General features: G+C 41.5%; 1 protein-coding gene across 1 annotated transcript; it reads right to left on the reverse strand.

Moving 5' to 3' along the window:
* Window positions 1-162: 162 nt before the first annotated feature.
* C4H1orf146 (chromosome 4 C1orf146 homolog) lies at window positions 163-11,230 on the reverse strand. The gene is made up of 5 exons (XM_066624562.1): window positions 11,162-11,230; window positions 7,332-7,425; window positions 6,616-6,784; window positions 1,848-1,926; window positions 163-297 (listed from the first exon to the last, which is right to left on the reverse strand). The coding sequence occupies exons 1-5, from the start codon at window positions 11,228-11,230 to the stop codon at window positions 163-165; spliced, it is 546 nt and encodes a 181-aa protein (XP_066480659.1).
* Between the last annotated feature and the right edge of the window lie 9,862 nt (window positions 11,231-21,092).

Genomic DNA, 21,092 nt, shown 5'->3' on the forward strand with positions numbered 1-21,092 from the left:
ATTTAAACTTTAACAAATTGCATGCAAGTTTTCATTTTATATCCGATACAGAAAGATATTTTCCAAACCAACATACTCACTCCTTTGTGGATACATTTTTTTTAAATCACAAAACTGAGATTTGTTTTGAAAACAATTGTGGACAAAGTTTTGAGTAAAACCTTATTTAGTGTTTAATAAACTACACTTTAGTTGACTCTGATGAAGCATTTTCCAGACAGGACTTTGTTCTACAATCTGCATCTTTGCCATTGCCATTCTGAAGCGAATGTTGTCCAGATGTGGTTTTGAAGTGGTCTTCACCAGGAGAGAAATACAGCAGGTTATAGTCAAAGCTTATGGAATTTAGCATTGGAATTTAAAAAAGACTTGAAAGTCTTATTGGGCAGTATTTCCCATGTCGCAAAATCCTGCTCTGAATAGGGTTTCTATTTATACAGTAAAAAAGACATCTTTTTGAGTTTTTGGCATTCATGGAAGTCCACAAATTACCCCTCTCCGAATGGTTAGAAAAGCTTAAGAAGGTATCACCAAATGTAATGCCTTCGTTCTCATTTCATAGTGGTAGATGATCTGTAGCAAGTATCATGGATTTGAACAGAAATAGCTGTCTTTAAATACAAAACTTTAAAAACCTGTGCTGTTGAATGCTATGCATTTTCCCCCCAGAAGTCCTATGGTGTTCTATGGTACTACTCCCAGGAAATTGTGTGTTAGAACTGCAGCCTTAGGGCCCAGTTGTTGGCGTTGGGTGCTGTATGTGCCGTAGAGCACATTTACAGTACCCTCTGCGTAGGGAGCACGGGTCAGCGCTGGACCCAGTGCCGGGAAGAGGATAATGTGCCACTGGTGGGGGTAAGTTACACAGCCGGGCAGCGATGTAGCTTCTAGGAGAAGGGAAAGGTGAGGGAAGGGCAGAACTGGAAAGGGGGAGGGGAAGATTGGGCCCGAGAGACCCATAGGCACAGCTGCTGAGTAACCTGCAGTTACCCGCAGTAACAAGATTCCTGGTAGTAGCTCAGCGCCCATAGTATCCAGCAGTAGCCATTTTGGTGCTGCTGGAGTCCTGGGTGCTGCCAGGCTTAGGATCGGGCTGCCCATCTGCTTCATTGTATTTATGTTTTCATTGCAAAATAAGCTATATTGAACAAAGAAAAAGGAAGGCATACTTTAAGAATGAGACACGCAATCCCTAATAATCCTCACAGAAGGATCCAAATAAGTGATCTTGTTTCATGTCCTATGGAGTGGCATTTCTCAATGTTTGTCCTCATGGTACCACAATTTTGCATGGTCCACCTATTGGAAGTACCACCAGAAATAACTGACAATGATATCCTTGTAGTTTCTTCTGGATTGGGTGGCCAGACATCCTATGACACACATCAGTAAGAGGCTTAGGGCAGATGGGAGAGCTTTTTCAAGCTCATGAAAAGTGCATGCTGGAGCTCTGCCCACCAGCCCTCCTACTGCTTGTTTCATTACATTGTTGGTCTTGCTGCCAGGGGTCTGGGAGTCCCATGGGTACCACCGGATACTACCTCAAGTACCACTAGTGGTACACTGATTGAGAAACACTGCTGTAGAGTGAATCTTTCAACTGCCAGCCAGTGGTAATTGCATCCGTTATTAGTATCAGTATTAGCAGAAATAAACAGCAAATGGCTGATTTACCCACAATGTCTGCTACACAGATACTGTGTGCAGTTAAATTCATAGCAGTATACAAGAGACTTTCAAAGTAGAAATTATTTAATTGCTTGGAAGCCTTATATCTGTATATTAATATAGTTCTGAAGATACTTTAGTCATTGTTATTTGGTAATAAAAACTATTCTGCTATTTACCTTTGCTATAATCAGCATGAGCCTAACAGCCTCAGCAGCATTGTGGACTGGAATTATTCGTATATTACTGCCTAGAAATCTGGAAAAATAGAATTCTCATAAATGTCAATCATATTAAGTGCAGTACTTAGTTTTACAGCCTGGACCTGAGCAACAGTATGACATTATGTAAGTATATTTTAATGTGAAGGCAGCATATGGGAATTTACAAAACACGGAACTTTGTTCACTGGGATTGGGGTAGTGCAGAATGGGTGACTAGGATAGATTGAGGATAGCTGCAGGCCATATGGGAAAGAAAATAAGCTTTCCTTAATATTGCCACCACTACCACCCCAATCACAAATGTTTCACATTGAGCAGACTTATGAATGTGCACCAACCCCTACCATTTTTGAGCAAAAATGGCAATTCAGTTCAGCAAAACCACTATCAATGTGGTTACCCCATACCCCTTCCATCTACCTAGCTGCTGTCATACCACTAATCTGTCTAAAACCATGCTTTCCCCATCTGTGCACCTGCACTCCCTTCAATGAGATCTATACAGTGTGGCAGGAAAAAAGCTCATGGGAGAGACCTTGAAATGGGAACGTGTTAGTAATGGCTAATTTTTTCAAGAAGTGAAGTGGGGTTGGCTGTGAGCACAAGGTGCTAAATTCTAAGAGCTATCAGAACAGTCAACAGATGTTGTATTTGATGTTTTCCTCTATTTTAAGGTAAGTAAAGAAGCACAGCAAGGCTCTTCCTTCACCTTCCTGGAACAGGATACTATTTTAGGAATTTCAGAACAAGCTTCTGCTGTAGCAGATCATAGGACCAGACAGAATATCTCTCTGATCTTTTTTAGATCTTCCTTTCATAGAGGCAGTTCAACATCGACAGGTTCATATACAGTGGTGCCTCGCAAGACGAAATTAATTCGTTCTGCAAGTCATTTCGTATTGTGAAAATTTCATCTTGCGAAGTGCGGTTTCCCATAGGAATGCATTGAAATTTAATTAATGCGTTCCTATGGGCAAAAAAAGTCAGAACAAAGTCAAATTTGGTTTACAAAGTGTTTATTAAGTGCTCTTTAAAGGCATACATACTGTACAGAGGATTTCAAAAATTTCAAGCACAAAACTTCAACTTTTTAATTTTAAAAATTCGTCTTGCAAAGCACAGCCATAGAAAAAATTCGTCTTGCGAAGCACGGCATAGAAAAATTCATCTTGCGAGTCACCAGAAAAAATCGCAAAAACGCTTTCGTCTTGCGAGTTTTTCGGTGTGCGAGGCATTCGTCTTGCAAGGCACCACTGTATATATGTTATGCAGAAGCTGGAACTGGGTTACAGAAATGTTAGGACTAACCACTTTTCAGAGCGCGATACCATAGTCTCCCGAGACTGAAGGATGCCAAAGATGATGAATGCTATTTATTACAATGAGAGTCCAGTCAAAACAAGGGTTGAAGAAAAATAAGAATGGAATTCATATGATGATAGATGCCTGCTATTTATCCCATCAGATTTACAGCCCAATCCTATGCCTGTCTACTTAGAAGTAAGTCCCATTAGAGTCAAAGGGGCTTACTCCCAGGAAAGTGTGGAAAGGATTGGGCTGTCAGTTAGCTTTGCAGACTTCAGGTGGTAGACTTATTGGCCCATCAGGAGGAGGTCCATCAGGAGGAGGGCAAGAGGTCTGGTCTAGAGGGTTGAGCCTCCATTTGCCTGAAGATAACATCCAAAGGTCGCCAGTTCGAGGCCACTGGCACTATGCGACCTTGAAGCAGCTGACAAGCTGAGCCGAGCTATTCCATCTGCTCTGAGCGTGGGAGGATGGAGGCCAGAATGTGCAACCAGATCAAGAAAGAAACATCTGAATGTTGTGGTTTCTTGAAAGATAGAAACCTTTCAAATTGTAGAAATCCCTACAGGGATTTAAATTGCCTGCCTATGTAAACCGCCTTGAATAAAGTCTAAGGAGAAATCTGAGGACCAAGAAAGGCGGTATAGAAATACCTGTATTATTATTATCATCCTGTGCCCTGAAAGCTGACTGGGGTAACAAAGGGCCCAACCCATTCTCCACCTTAACAAAAGGCCAATATTCTGGCTTGCGGGGTCTTCTCATTCCCATGGAGACATTCCTCTTTGAGCCTGACCCAGCATTGGCCTGAGTCCCCCTGTCTCCCTTGGGTCTGACTGTGTATGACTGGTACATCCTCTTATACTCTCTCCTTTCTCCCTCTGTTGCTGTACCAGGGTCCTTTCACCTCTTTTCCTGCTGAGCCTGGCTCAATCTCCTTTCCTTTGTTGATCTATGGTCCTTGCTGTTGTTTCCTCTGCTTCCACCTCCTCTAGATGTTTCTGACTCTCTTCTTCCTTTCACTTTATGTTCTCTCTGTCCTCTTCCTACTTCCTTCGGTCATTTCTTGCCTTCCACCCACCTCTCATCTTGCTGCTCCTCCTTTATAATTGGTCCAGCCTCCACAGTTGGCTCCTGTCATCCGTACCCCAGTTCAGAGTCAGCAGTGGCTGGCAATGATGTAATCGCCAGGTACCATCTTGCTCTGTCAGCCATTGGTATTGCTCCTGCAACCCCATCACAGATTAGAAGACTGCAGGCAACTACTCCGTTTGCACAGCCATTAACTTTGTCTAAGATTCATTTTTCAAAGGAATTACAGAAGAGCTACTGTAAAACTTCACAGGACATTCACATATATCACTAGCAGTCATCTATTTCCCTCTCCCATATTTATGCCACTGTGCAGAAATTGGCAATGTGCCCAAGACTTAACTACATTGGTTCTAGCTTTAAGTATTTGAAAATCAAATGTTCCATTAGGATAGTTGCTCCTTTGATGCAGCAAGGAAAATAAATTGCAGGTAGTTTGCTGCAGTACAAGCTTTTGCCGTAGCCACAATTGGCTCTGATGAACAGAGTATGTGATTTTTTATGTTGGTCTCAGCAGGAAACGGCTCAAGTATAATTGAATCTTTGGGTTTTACTGGAAAACATTGGAAAATGTTTTTAAGAAACAGGCTGCTTTACTGTTTGATAGTAATCATTCAGTTTTACAAATAGTGGAGAACAGCTTGCAAATCATTCCAATAGCACAGAGAAATGTGAGACCAAGTGTAGAAAAATTAATGCAGATACTTCTGGATTTGTCATATGGAGTTGACCAGTTGGTCACTCTTGCCTAATATTTTTTGTCTGCTATAACTGGCAGGCAGTGGTTCTCCAAGGTCTTAGACAGAGGACTTTCCCAGGTCTTTACCTCTGAGCTATAACCCCTCCACTAGAGGCAAAACACTCAGCGTCCCCGATTCAGAAGATAGACTAGAATACACAGCCTCCTGCATCCTGTTTGGGCTAGTGAACTCCACTGTTCACGGTTGTCTATATATAGACAACCTTGTTCCACTGTACACAGTTGTCTAGGTCCCTTTGTTCCTACTTTCTTTGAGGCCACAGTACTTCCTTCTCTCTCACCAGTGGTGATGATACTATAACAACCTAATATTTTTCCTTCTCTCTCTACCAGGGATAAATCTTACACTAAAACAATGGTTCTTTCATTACTTTTATCTACAATTTTTTGTATGCTGCACACACATATTCCAAACAGCCTTGGAACTCCCCTTATGTGATACCATCTCTTTCTCTCTCAAATCCTCCATCAAAATCCACCATTTTCATCAAGCTCTTTGACGTCAGCCTTCATTCCCAGTCAAAGCAGACCCTAAACATGGGTAGCTGTATCCAGTCCATCCATTATTATCCATGTTTATCTTCTCCTTCCCTGCCTTTTGTCATTTCTCCCCTGTTGAAATTTAGGTTTTAAGCCCCTTGGGAATAGAGATCTGACTTTTTTGCTTATGTTATTCTGGGAAGAGGCATGCACTTTGATGGCACTATATAAATAATAACCAATGTGGCCGCTGTGAAATACAGGAAGCTGGACTAGATGGGCCTATGGCCTGATCCAGTGGGGCTGTTCTTATGTGGATCTGGACCAGAATATGCACTTGCCCAGATGTGATTATATACTCTCTATGCGCTTGCTGGTGTGTATTTGTGTGTGTGTATAAACTTTAATTCTTCAAATGTAAATGTAATACAGACACAGCCTGTTAACTTCATCAGGATATGCTCCATTTTTGCAATCTTGAGACAGGTCCCTGTTGGGGTGTTGTACTGATACCTATTCTGATTGCTTCTTTGTTAGCATAGGGATCTATGTATGGTCCACAAGTAATTTTACTTCATTGGCCACTGACATTTGTGTTGTAACCTGCAGCACACTTACCTGGAAGCAAGTAGATATGCCAGGGCCAATGATAAAGTCTAACATAATTATTATTAACAGTATTTATATACTGCCCCAACATGCCCCTAAGAATCATTTAAATCAATAGCATTTCCTTCAAAGTTAACATAGTTACAGCAAGACTCTTTGCAACTCTTGGAACAAAAAAGTAAACACTACACTGCATTGTACTGTACTTAGCCATTGTTAACATGTTACAATTTTCAGAAGTGCTCCATATTGTCAAACTGACTTAGACATGTCACATTGACCAAGGTACATCATTTTGTTCTCTTCTACGATGGCAAGAAGTTAAAGTTACAATGGTTTCAGTCTTTGGCTAGCTTCCACCTGATGAACAAAATCAAATTCAGCTACATATTGGATGACTGGGCAAATACTGCCCATAGTTATATGTAATGTCCTTTAGTGATAAAACAAATTACTGATTTTTTACTTATTTCATACCTCTGCTGAATTCTGAACATTATGTCCCATTCTTTTGGTCCATGAAGCGCTGCTGACAAAAGCAAAAATCCATTCCTATGAATGGTCATAAACTTCTTTATTCTATCAAAATATAGTTCTCCATCTGACAAAAACAAGCCCTGAGCATCGGCCAATAAAAATGCAACACCTGGGCAAGAAGAAAGGATGCTACCATGTTAGACTTAATGACTAATATTAATAATAATAAAAGTATCTAAACAGTATTTGCTATTGTTGACTATTGAAAATGGTAGCATAAAGAACTGCTGCAGTCTGGAATATATTTACCTGGAAATAAATCCTATTACTGTTAATTGAAATTCCAAGTAAATAGGTTTAAGAGAGGGGTAAAAGAATGGCAAGACCACATGCATGGCAGAAGATATATGCACCCCTCTTATTGTGATTTAGACCCTGACATGTAGGTTATTTGCATCTTTACAGATCCTATGCCTGCCTATTCTGAATTCAGTGTGACTTACTCCTAGGAAACCATGTATAGGATTGCAGCCTTAATCCAGCTCTACCATTGTACGACAAGTTAAACTGTAAAGCTTCAGTCTAACATTGTACTCTTTGTTGTTCTAAATTCCAGTGCTCCAAGTTGAAATTTATGCAGTTTAAGTAAATTTGTGCACCTGGTGCTTTGCTGCTGTATCTCTGGGGTTATCTTTTTTAAATTTCAGATACTGTACCAGAAAGGGAGAAAATAATGGATCCATTTTCCACTGTATCTGAATATCGAACTCGGTGTTGCTGGTTTTGTAGGGATGTTGAAATTTCATGACCCTAAATTAGTTATAAAATAACACATTAAAACATGTCTTCCATTCTTTCATCAGGTAAAGATTCTATGAGAAATATTTATGCTTACAAAAGGAATTTGAAATAAGTAGGCGGGTAACAGTTACCTAGCTGGATTAGCCCAATGTCCAGGTCTAGTTCAGCATGCAGCTGCCAGTTCAGTCCAGTATTACCATATGCTTTCAAGTAGTACATGCAGGCAATACCTGTAGATATCCCTTCTCATTTGTTCCCAGAATTAGTTTCTTGAGGTTTTCTGTATTGCCACTGTACATACCTGAATGAAACCTCTACCTCGGCTAATCCTGTTGTGGGCCCAATCCTAAAGATGCACAATGCCAACAGAATGCACATTCCACCAGCATAACATGCTTTCTGGGTGTCATAAATAAGACTCTACCAGAGAGTGCGGTCCAGCCACTGCCAGAAGGGGCGAGCCGCCAGATCTGTGGTAATGGACATCAGATTCCCGCCACCTCAGATAAGACTGCATATGGGATGGGAGGAAGGCAGGGAGAGAGCGTAATGGGTGGTGATGGGGCAGGTAGAAGGGCAAATTGGGCCTGGGAAGGTGGTGGGTTCAAGTGGCAGCAATACCAGCCGAATTCTTACCCCCTTCCAGGGCCTGATCCACTTTCATGAATTTGCACCAGCAATGTCATGGGCAGAGGTCAGAGTTGACTCACCAGGCCCATAGGGTATACCCTGAGGCTAGGGAACAAATGTTCCATTACCCTGAGGAGGCCAAAACTCTTCCGCAGGATTCAGCAGACACCACATTGCTGTGCAGGAAGTTGCAGTGGATTGCGCTGCTAGCGGTTCCTAAAGCTGCCATTTTCAACCACTGTGCCATGGCACATTAGTGTGTCACAGGAATTTGGGGGAAGGTTATTTATTAGTAGGGCCAGTGGGGGAAGTGAACCCCCCATTGGCAGTATGCTGTGCCATGTCAATTGTTAAAAACCTTATGGTGTGCCTTGACAATTTTAGTGCCTTGTCAGTGTTCCATAAGATGAAAAAGGTTGAAAATCGCTGTCCTAAAGCAATCAAAGTTAGTGGTGATCACCATATCTTGTAAAAATAAATCGCACAACTTAATTATGAACTGTGAGAAGAAGTATTTCCTTCTGTCAGTTTTATATCTACTGTTCATTGGGTTAACCCAATTTCTAGGATTACACCAGAGGGAGAAAAAGAACTATTTCTATCTACACAATTCATAATTTTATAAAGCTCCCATCTCCCTTTCCCACCCCATTAGGAATAATACTGCTACGAAGCACAGTCTTTTATTTTACCAGGATGCTGTATATTCAGCTTGCCATTTCCTGAAGCATAGCGATAAATTAATTATACACAGAGAAAATAGTTTTCTCCTCCTCCTAATTCTTCCTGACCCTGCTTTACTCAGTACAACAACCAAGGGAAAATGGTGGACAAAGAACCAGGGGAAGAAAAGATGGGAGAAGTCATGGAAGTTTACTGCCATGGGAGAATTCAAAAGTACTGTATAGCAGTAGCATAGCTAAGAGAGTGCAGGGGGTAGAAGTCACACCGGGCATCGAGCTTTAGGGGGCAACAAGCTGAGCTTGACACTAGTGACCAAAATTGTGAAAATCCTGGTATGTATGAATAATACCATCATGTTATAAATCATTGGAAAGGTAATTTAGTGCAGAATGCAATGAAACAAACTGCATTGGGATATCTGAATTCTATCAAAAGTTATGACCAATTAACCAGAAAATGAAAACACAACTGCCTTGTGGAACAAAAAGTGGATTTGTTTAACTCCAAATTGACCTATGAGACTGATTGTTCTGAGTGCCCGTGAGATGTTGTTATGATACAGCATGGAACCAATAACTTTTTATTTATTTACTTAATTAAATTTGATTTTGACATGCAGGGGAGTTACAAAATCTTCTTTGATCCCAGGCAGCAGATAGATGACTGACAGGGGGGAGGCAGCAGAGCAAGTGGGTAGTGAGCAGCTGGGGGGAGGAGGTGGGTTCCTCCTAATGTTCACTTTTTTAAAAGCCCAGGCGTGATGTCATTTCTGGTTATGACATCACTTCCAGGGCAACATTTTGAGCTTGGCACAGGGCCACACAATCATTAGCTACGCCACTGCTGTATAGTGCAGATCTTTGAGCTGAATACTGGAAGCCAAGTATCCTGCACTGAGCACAGCTCCATGCCAGAAGCTTCTACCACAAGTGGAAAGAATATTGTACTGACACATGGACCTCTTCTGCTACAGAAGGGCCTCTTGCGTGAATGCAATTCTCCCCCTGCTAGTGGAAGAAGCTTCCAATTGTGCAATGCCATTATCTTAGGATACAACCACTTCAGTGTGATGAACAGGTCAGAACCATTGCAAAGATGACATTTCATGGTGGGTCTTTTGTATTACAAAGCCATTGCTGTGAAGACACTTTGTATCTGAAATGGCTAGGTAGGGATGCATTTATTCCATAATTATACTACCATTGTCTGTCTTCCATTGCCATATTCCTTTCTCTTACTCCACTTTCTTTTCTACCATTCAAATTCAGATGTCAATTTTTTTTAAAGTACTGACAATGCACTGTTTAGATGAACTCCTATTGCCTATTCTTATTCATTTCCTAAAGGGGGAAATAAATAAAAATGCCACAGCTGCATGAAAAATGGAGCAGCAGCAGTGATCAAACTTGTGGATTAATCCATTAGAATGCTTCCAGAAAGCAAGGAGAACTCAGATAAAATGCTCCAAAGTCCTTTCTGCATCACCTGTTTGTCATGACTGTTCTTACTGCAGTTGCTTTTAACAGTTAAGGGAAGACTCCAGGGGGCAAAAAAGGGGAAAGGGCAACACACTGTAAGCATCAGTTGTGCTAACGAAAAGTCAATGCAAAGCCACTGTGATGGTCTGTCAGGAAAACAGGGGTGGCAGTAAATGGGGCACAATTTTAAATGTCACAGAAGTGATGCACATGTGGGAGGGAGATGAGGCCCACCTACCTGCAGAGAACTAAGAAGCAGCACTGAATAATTGTAACCAAGTGCCTCCTCCATCCTACCACACAAAGAAATGTACAGGTACAAGAATTCTAGATATCAGCTCATTTGCTCAAATATTTCCCTCATCATAGTTACAGGACATACTCCGCATGTTCCAAATAAGACATCCAAAAGATATTTCATGATGGCATCCTGGCTCAAGTTAAACCATTTCTGCCCAACACTGCATATATGCAACAGGAACCAAATGTATACACCTGTGGGATGGACAAAAATGGGTTAAGCTTCAATGCCATAAAAACAGGCTGCATCATCTATGTTCAGTGTCACAGAGACCCCTTCTTGACGGGTTGATAGCCACAAGCTGTATGGTTTTGGAATGCATAGACCCCATTTTTATTTATTTTATTTTAGAAATTTATATCCTGCCTTTTTATCCAATAAGGATGCTCAAATCGGCTCACATAAAATGTGTGTGTGTGCATGTATACACATACACACACACACACATGTATGTATGTATGTATGTATGTATGTATGTATGTATGAAGACATTAAAAACAATAAAAATCTGGATCCTATATTTTATTTTCGAAATGTGTGTGTGTGTGTGTGTGTGTGTGTGTGGATTACATATGAATTACATATATGTTTAATTGTGGTGCTCCTACCTGAAGCCAAAGCAACCTTTGCAAATAGCAGTAATATACAGTACCTGAAGAGATGAGCTCACAATTATTGTTGTAATCCATCGTGCCTTTCCTTGGCCATCACTGTCAGCCATTTTGACACATTTGCTGTAGCTTCTATATTTAATAAAATCCTAGCCACGATCTTCCAAAACACTTACGGAATGCTATCTACTGTGGGAGGAAAAATAATAGAAATATTGTTCATTTCCTAGAAACAGCACTGCCATAACAAGGCACAGTGGTCGATGGTGTTGTGTTGTGTAAAAAAAAAAAATCTTACCTCAGCATTAGTGATTACATTTACTTCAAGGGAGAAGGAAGGCAGGAGGAGGAAAATGTTAGAAAAAAAAAAGTTTAAATGATTATGAAACTTTTGAGTTGTTTGACTGTTTGGGTCACTTTAGGAAGCCTTGGACAGCAGGGTAGGCAGCCAGAAAAGGGTTTAATAGTTTCCCGCCTTTTCTAACTGCCTCTGACCAGAGGGAAAACTGCAGTTCTGAGGTACAGCGGAGCACATCTTACTGAATATGGTCAGCATATGGCTAGAAACCTCCACAATCAGGCTATAAAAGAGCTAGGAGAATTTCATTTGGGGCTCAGTCCTTTGGACTGATGTTGGTGAGGTGACAAGTGTTTGTTCTGGGAGCAATCCAAAGGATTGCTACCCAGTCCTGTGCTATTGTATTTGCTATTGTATTTGCATCTAGTATGATTATGCTTTGAGACAGGGCCTAGGAAAGGGGGGTAGAGGGGGTAATTTGTACCTGGGCCCAGGGCCAGAAAGACGGCCCAGGAGCCAAAGGAGGGGGCCCAGAAAGTTCCTGGGATCTTACATTTTCACTCTCACCCAGACTCACTGCCAGCACTGGATGCACATGGCGGCGGTTACTGCCAGAAGCCACACGCACCAGGCCCAGGAATGCATACATTCCTTAACAGTGTCACACCTGGGAGGAAGCTGGCACGCTCCAGGAACCCTTTGGCTTGTGGATCTGCTTACCATGAAGGAGTGGATGGGAGCTCAGGGACACAGCTGCGGGGCTACAGTTGCTACAGAAGTGCTGCCCACCCCCATTGCCCCCCTACTCTGTTTCACCCCCTCCCTCTTTCACCCCAAAGAAACTTTGTACCCCCTGATAGAATTCCTCTTGGAGGCTCTACTTTGAGAACTGAAGCCACTTCTTTTGTTCTAATAAATCATTGTTAATATTACTTCCTATAGCTTTCTGTGTAGTCCATACTCAGTGCCACCTGTAACCTAAGGAGACCCATGGTGGGATTTTTGCACAATGGTATTGAAAGCCACTGAGCAGTCCAGCAGAACCAACAGGGATGCACTCACCTTCTTTAGCTTGTGACATAAGTTACCCACCAAGGCAGTGCTTCCCAACCTGCGGTATGGGTATCCCCAGGGGTACTTACCAGACCTTTAAGGGTACTTGAAAAAGAATTGAATAATGGTGGAAAAAGGCAGGTCTGTATTAGAATGACTTGTGGGGCTAGCAAGGCAGGAAAGAAGGCAGCTACCTGGCTGCAAAAGCCCCAGCAACTGATAGTTTCTGGTCATCAATTCATGTATTATATCAGATATGGATAGTAGTGGAAAACATAGTTATTTCAAAATTTTATTCATTACAAAAATGTTGCAAATATGTGGGGTACAATTCATGGAAAAGGGCTCCCAAGAGATATACAACTGAAAAAAAATGTTGGGAACCACTGCACTAAGGCAACCAAGGCAGTTCCAGCCCCAAAGCTGGGTAAGGATCTATCTTCAAAGCACTCCGCGGCCATCCACCACCCACTATACAGGCTTATCTCCCAGTTTGTCACTATTGCTCACCATCACAAAACCTCTAAAAATCCCAACTCATCTTTATGCCTAGGAGTGGAATTCCAAGTGGTCCTGGATAGGCTTGCCCTGCCCAGTTGTTCTCATCTTGTGGCCTCAGTATTTAATCTTTTATTATGGCAACATAAAACAACAGAAATACTGGGAAAATTAAATTTCAGTTCAACTTTTTTTATTTTAACCGAAATAGCTAATCTTTCTGTTTATCTATTTACACACAGAGACCACTAAATATACTATAGCAGGCTCCAAAACACTTCAGGTAATTCTTGTGCATTTGTTTGGTTCACTTCTTGGCTCTTTGGTTCACTTCTTTGGTTCACTTCTTAGCAATGAAATTAGCACTGCATTGCTAATGTCAAGCAATTTTGCATGAAAAGTATACATTCTGAGGTCTGTGTGTGCTAGACATGAGCACAAGTCACAGTCAAGCCCCAGAATGGTTTGCAGGACCTACTTGAGTTAGAACTCCACCCCGGAACTTGCTACTCCCTTTTGGAAGCCAAATGGTTCCACCTCCAAGCTTAACTTTTTTTGTGACCTCTTAATCTTCATTCCAATGAAGTCTAAGTACCTGTCAATGCAGTGCATTTGCACATTTTCAAACATGCTTTGTCCGGCTCTTGTCATTTTTATCTCAGAGCAAGAAGTAAACCTCTATGGCAGCCATTTTCAACCACTGTGCCGTGGCACACTGGTGTGTCGTGGATGGTCTGCAGGTGTGCCACAAGAGTTTTGGGCACTGGGGCCAAAGTAGGCCACTAGTAGGGACACTAGGGGGGTGTGAGGCCCTGCTATCAATGTGGTGTGCCATGTCAATTGTCAAAAAGCTGATGGTGTGCCTTGACAATTTTAGTGCCTTGTCAGCGTTGAAAATCGCTGCTCTATGGAACCAAGAAGGCCTTCAAGCATCACTGGCATTTTATGGAATAATATGAGCCAATTGAGCACTTATACAATTTGGGGCTGTATTTATAGTTTCAAACACTTTTGCTGGACTTCGCAGTAGCAACATAGAGCTTAATCTGCTGTCATGACAGCCAAGTGAAACACACCCTACCTACAGAAAGAAAATACTCTTCATCACTTTATTTCAATATTTTATTTTTAATATATTCAACTTGATACTACCCTGGTACGTGACTGCATCTGTATTTTTAACAAGCTACTATGTATATTCTTTAACAATGATAGTAAATGAAACTTACTCCTGGGTAAGTGTGGGTAGGATTGTAGCCTAGGGTTGTCAAAAATTTTCCTGCTTGATCATGTCACTTCCAGTCACGACATTACTTCCAGTGGGTCCTGACAGATTTTCATTCTAAAAAGTGGGTCCCGATGCTAAATGTGTGAGAACTACTGCTGTAAATTCTTATTATTCCCTATGCTGCCACTGAGATTGAGAAGGAGTGGTTTGCCTAAGGCCACTTAGTGAGAATCTATGGTAGAGGTAGCAATTGAGCCCATGAAGTCCTGATTTGCAGCTCAGGCTTTTTGCCAGATTACTTTTTTTTTTTTAAAGGTGTTGGAAAAAAAGGTGACACTCTCTTATGAGTGATAAAAAGTGTTACCTCACCTTCAGTTGCTCAATATAGAATAATTTGGAAGCCTAATCAGCAATAGGGAGGGTAAGCCCAGAGCCCGGGACAGCTTCATCATTAATGCAAAGAGGCAAGAGAGAAGGGACTGAGACCTGGCTTTAAAGAGGGATGCCAGGGGACAGAGGGCTGGCTAAAGCAGCTCCTTGAAAGAATGGGAATTCAGGCCTCAGTCAGAAGTCAAGTACAGCAGATTTGGGGGTCCTGTTTTCAAGACACTTCTCTTTTGGTAGCTGAGGAAAGCATGATCAGAGGCAGCCCAAGTCAATTCAGTTCCCAAGGTGGTGCCAAATTCCTCCACCTCTCCACTCTCCCTCAATAAATTACATTTCCCAAGGTTGCCTTAGACTATTAAACCAGCTTAACAACATGTGTTTAGTGGTACAACAACCTTATAGATGAACACTAAGACAAGAGCTAATTATTGTTAGACTATTAGCTGGTAGATAGTATCATACTAAAGCTACAATCTGATATCAATAGTATTATGCCAGAGCAGTATTGAGGGTTGCATCTCAGTAATTGATAGTTAATTGGATTTTGTTTTTGTAATATGATGGGGGAAGCTTGCATTAGGGATTAAGGTTAAAGCAGATTGTTGTCATAAAAATGGGGTGTGTTACTGCTTGTTATGGTGTGTGTTAGAATATACTTCCGATCCAAAGCATTAAACAAAATCAATGAAAATGGCATTAATAAATTACATAGTATCAGGTTTCCCCATTCAACAAAGACAAGCAAGCTATGCAAGGAACAGGCTGAAATCCTTTTGGAGACTAAGGATTCCTCTGCAGAACAATTATATAGTTATACAGTAATTTTGTTCTGCCCCTCCCCTCCTTCCCTGGAAAAAATGGTGTGCTGGCAGAGGCACCTAGAAATCTGAAAAATAGATGCACAGAATTTTTTCTCCTTGGTATTATTTTGAGTGTTTAGGAGCTGCCATTTTTGTGAATGTACATAGAGATTCCAATTTAGATACTTCAGAGCACCAGCATGCTTTAGAGAACATTCTAAAGTTGTTTAGCTGTGTGTGTTGAAATCTTATAATGAGACTTAAAGTAAAAAAGTATTATTTAGATGAAATTTAAATGCTGAATAAAGAGACATATTAAAGGAACCCAAATTTCCTTAGGGCCAAATTACAAGTTGTGATAAGTGTATAAGGTGGCCCTGTGTAAATAGTGCATCAGGTTGCAATGGTGGCAGGGGGTGAGGGGAGCTTTAATACTTTGCCCACACTATGGTTCCAATCCCACTTGTGCCCTTCCCATGCACAATTTTTACTGGGGGAAAAATGCCTCCAATTGCAAGCCAAGGGAAGGAATTTTTCTCCTAAAAATAACTTGGAATCTAACATGATTGTAATCAGAACTGTGCTAGGAGCCAAGCTCTAAATATCTTCAACCACCCTGTTCCCTCTACCCTGGTGCACTATTTCTTTACTCAGCATGTGGTTGGTCTGTGGAACTCCTTGCCACAGGATGTGGTGATGGCATCTGACCTAGATGCCTTTAAAAGGGGACTGGACAAGTTTCTGGAGGAAAAATCCATTATGGGTTACAAGCCATGATGTGTATGTGCAACGTCCTGATTTTAGAAATGGGCTATGTCAGATGCAAGGGAGGGAACCAGGATGCAGGTTTCCTGTTATCTGTTGTGCTCCTTGGGGGATTTGGCGGGCCGCTGTGAGATACAGGAAGCTGGACTAGATGGGCCTATGGCCTGATCCAGTGTTCTTATTGACAGAAAATCAGTCACAGAGTTACATTTCAAATTTTGCAGAACATCTAGTTTGGCCCTTATAGTCTGAAGCTACTTACTTAAACCGTTTGCATACCTAGCATTTAACTCTTAAGAAAGTAACTGAAAATTTTCATTTCTCCATTGCCTTTCTCATAGACTCAAAGCAGTTTACATAGGCAGGCTGCACATAAACCCCATTTTTCAATGGGATTTTTGCAAGTATTACAGTATTCTTAGGAAAATCTAATAGAACCTTCAATTCTCCAGATGTTTTCCTTCATAGTGCAGTCACCCAGTGGCATTGCCAGGGAGGTGTGGGCCGCACCTGTTTATGGGCAGGAGGCAAACACCACTGCTAGTCAAAAATTTTTAAATCTTGGTGTCATATATGTTTAAATCATATCATTTGATGCATAATTTCATGCAGAATGCAATGGAAAAACAGCATGGAAATCTCTATTCTATCAAAAGTTATTGCAAAAAACCAGCGGGGTAGGGTAATGGTGCATCACCATGCCCACCAGCCAGGGCATAGCCCTGCTCACTGCATGGGAGGGAGTGCATCATGGGGGTGACGCGCTAGCCCTCTGCATCAGGTAATGCAAACCCCAGTGACACCACTGCAGTTATCCTGTCTGCTGCCTCTAGCACTTACAGGCAGCTCTTGCAGGTAGCTGCACCAAGATTCAGACTGGTTTCTCAAAGATGTCTGTTTCTGCCAGCTGACTCCTCCACAGAGATATGCCAGTAGCCTCTCCATTTCCTATCCCACAGCTGATTCTACTGGGCTTTTTCAGGCAATTACAGCCCAACTTCCAGCCCACACTTCCTGCCCTTTAAAATATTTCAACAGTATGATTTGGGAAAAGAAAAAAAATTAAAAGGGCTATTAACTCCCTTGTACCTTTCCAGATACAAAATGGTTACTTTTTTTGCACAAGATATACATTCTTCACCTATAATTTTCTATAGGATTCCATGGATTGTATGCATAAAATCCTTGGTTCAAAGGGTGTGTGCTACCACTGACTTATGGGCCTCCCAGCAGCATTTCATTCAGCCTAACAGCCTCTACCATGAATGATATTTTTTCAACAAGAGATAAAAGCTTCTTGATCAGAATGGGCTTTTGTTATAGCAGTCCATTTTCTATATTTAGCCTCCTGTAATCATGATCAATGCCATTACTGAGCACTTTCTATTACTTTTGCCTGTCCTAAGCTCTGCTTAGCATTACATGATACATCAAGATAACTTATATATTCATGAAATATTCACATAAACACAATTATACCCTTTTAAACTAAAGTAACTTCAATCAATCTTTTTAAATCTTTTTTAATAGAATGAAGAGCCAATATGTAGCTAAAGAAAAGGTTACACTTTTGCTTTAAAGCTATGCCTCATCAGGCTCTGAGATCTGACCCGCAAAAATAACATTCCTTAATGGGAAGTTGATGTCATTAAAATGAAAGTTAACTGTTAAGAGGTTGTTCTATATTGGGACATGGAGATGTCTCTGAAATGGGAAAAGCTATTAGAATCTGGGGAAAATAAGACATCCCAGGCACTCCTCCAGATAAAATGAGAGGGCTGATGTTATGAATATGCAAAGGAATAAACAGAGCAAACTACATGCTATATTAAACATGCAGTTTCGCCCTTGCATGCCTGGTTTAGAAGGATTAAATATGAGCTCCCTGGTGGATTGTGACCACAGCAAGGTGAAGCAAGGCTTTAACCATTTCCTGCTTCTATGATCTCAATCTAGACTGCATTCCCCCCCAATAGCTGATTTTAACGAAAAATAAACCAAACAAGGACCCAACTATGTATTTAACATAATGACAAACACTATATCAGTGGTTCCCAAAATGTGGGTCTGTGACCCACAACCCAATTTTTGAAGATTTGTGAAACTGACAGGGTAGATTAGGCTATGTGCATCAAGGGTTACTTGCTACTTACAGGGAGCACTGCTGCCCAATCATCATTATAGCCACAAGCTTGGACATATGTTAAAGTGAAACTTTTGGGGGGGGGGTAGGTCCTAATGCTAAAATGTTTGGGAACCAATGCGCTATATAATTTAGTCCAAAGAAGCAGCTCAGTATAGGGACTGGGGTACAAGAACATCTCTGTCTGGGGTTCTGATGTGTGAAAGTAGATCTGCTGCCTAAAAAGGTGCAGACTTTTAACCTTCATTGATACACTGTCTATTTTTTTAAGCCATTTCTGCCCAACGTTGCATATATGCAATAAGGATCAAATGTGTACACCTATGAGCCGGGCAAAAATGGGTTACATAAGGTAAATATTACTAAGGCACCACAAGTCTCCAGCGTTCTTTCTTCCAAAGAGCACTAATCTTGAATAGCGTTACAGCTGGGCCCTGGTATCTGCGGATATCCATGGTCCCCCTGTGCCCATTACCTTGCCTTGCACTAAAAAACCTTCTTGCTTTTACAAGTCACTAAAATGGAAATGTGCTGAGCAGGCAGGCAGACTCTCCCTCTATCATGCCTTCTCCCTGCCTGCTCTTTGCATTCCCATTTTAGCAACTTGTAAAAGCAAGAAGGTTTTTAAGCAAACTGTTAAAGAAAGAACAAAGGCAAGCTGGTGGGTAGAGGGGAGGCTGTGGGTAACCTTAGTGTAGTGTTACCTTTTATCTGCAATTTCTGGTTCCTTGGGGGGGGGCCAGGAACATATCCCCCGCAGGGGTATGCCTGTATATACAGGGTTGGCCCATTCAAGAGGCCAACTGAAGCAGTCACCTCAGGCCGCAGATTGGCAAGATGCACCCACCACCATCTCCCCAGTGACCACCACTGCTCCTCCTCATCCCATTCCTTGGGTTGGAAGAGGAAGAGGGCGGCAAAGTGGAAGAGGAAGTGCAGAGGAGAGGGGTGAACGAGATGCTGTAGCCCAAAGGTCTTCAACCTTTTTCGTGCTATGACTCCCCAAAATGATGAGACTGGAGACTCACTGCCAATCCTGCCCCCCTCTCAGGACCTGATCCACTCACCCCTGGCCCTACCTGCCCCCATTTCCTCCTACCTCTTGTGTCTTCACAACAACCTTGTGAGGTACCAGCCTGAACAGGGCTGACCTTAAAACCTGTGAGGAAAGACGACGAGAAGATATCAAGAACTCAGGTTTGATAAGGCAGTACCTTTATTGGATTGGATCCAAGTCCTCTCTTGCACAGGCTTTGAAAGGTTACAGCAACCTCCCAAATGAGGCTTCACTGGGGGTTACAATCCATAGCTTGAACACTGCTCTAGTCTACCACTATGCTCTTCTTCACATTTGATCAACTTTTCCATCCCCCTTCCTTTTCCAACCCAAGGATTGGGAGCAGACACTGGCACATTACCAGATAAGGAGGGCAATATTGCTTCAAGAGCCAGAAGGTCTTGAACCAGTCTATGTATTTGTACTTTAAAAATACCATATTCTAATATTTAATCTGCTGTGTATCAGTCACCAAGATTTCTGAGTTTTAAGCAAAGGAGCTCAGACTAGTTTAATACAATTGCCTGGTTTGGTCCCAGATATTTAAATATTCAAATGCTCAGATACACATGCATGTCCTGGCCTGTCTCCAGATGCTTAAATAATCCATTTGATTATGTACATTTGATATGTACTTCATATTCAAAGTGAAAAAACGTAGCATGTACCAGCTGCTTACCTGTGAACAGCCACAGCCTTGGCCCATCTTCCTGATTTGCAGCAGTTTGAAGAAGGCAAACCACATCTGCTGAAACTGCCACAGTTATCCTGGTGGAACTAGCCTGTTCACACTCAAAAGTATCTCCATGCATACAATAGAATCCCTGAATTTGCAACGACATGGAGAGACAACAATGCCAAGTGTTTGAGTAAACCTGCTTCCCAGTGGCTTCTTTTACACTTGTAGAATTTTCTCTCATTGGAGATTCTCTAGAGAACCTTTGAGAAAAGTAGCTCTCTCTTTTTAAAAAAAAATGACAATTGTGGGAAGCTGCATTTCTTGCATCCTATCCTTGTGCCAAGGAGTTCAGAGTAAATTTTTTCAACAACACTTGTAGCACATTAAGAGTGCTTCAGAGCTTAGTTTGGTAATCCCTACAAGTGTTTAAATCAGGTTATAATATCTTACATTGAATTATCTCTATATTGCAGCCAGGGATGATACTTTTTCTGAGGGCATCTACGGAATTCCAGCTTGTAATCACTAGACTGATACATACAGTTGGTTCCTGCAGATTCTATCTTCCCTAGGGTAAAAGCGAGAGCTGCCCATAGAAATTAGAGAAATCCAGGATTTTAGTGTGTGATTGGACATTGTTTGCTTCTACCAAAAACAAACAAACAAAACAACATGCTTGCTTTCAAACTTAAATCTCATTTCTTGCAAAAATATTCTTCTGAGGTTTTTAAACAGTTTTAAACATGAGACTTTGACATTGAAGTGAGCACAGGTTTTGAGCTGGAAACAGCCAGAGAGGACAGCTGAAGTCTTTTGACCATTACTGCAATTCAAAGCCAACTTGAATGGAAGATTTGGAGTGGGGCCTCGCTTTTTAGAAAGACAGTCTGTCAGTATCCACTAGAAGTGATGTTATGGCCGGATGCGACAATATCAAGCAGGAAAATTAACACTTCCCATGCAACAAAATCAAAAGTCAAATCAAAGTGTACAATAAGTACATCTAAAGATTTATTTAAAGAACCCTCCTAACCCTCTCAAGCAGTTGCTGATTTGTTTAAAAA

Source organism: Tiliqua scincoides, chromosome 4 (genome assembly GCF_035046505.1).
Source record: "Tiliqua scincoides isolate rTilSci1 chromosome 4, rTilSci1.hap2, whole genome shotgun sequence".
NCBI classification, from domain to species: Eukaryota; Metazoa; Chordata; class Lepidosauria; order Squamata; family Scincidae; genus Tiliqua; species Tiliqua scincoides.

What these genes read in the sequence shown, in the direction of transcription:
- C4H1orf146 (XM_066624562.1), bottom strand. Translation starts at nt 11,230, where the DNA reads ATGGCTGACAGTGATGGCCAAGGAAAGGCACGATGGATTACAACAATA. An exon ending in CATTATTTTCTCCCTTTCTG is followed by an intron (nt 6,785 to 7,331) that starts GTACAGTATCTG and finishes CTTCTTGCCCAG; the next exon opens with GTGTTGCATTTTTATTGGCC. An exon ending in ATGTTCAGAATTCAGCAGAG is followed by an intron (nt 1,927 to 6,615) that starts GTATGAAATAAG and finishes CTATTTTTCCAG; the next exon opens with ATTTCTAGGCAGTAATATAC.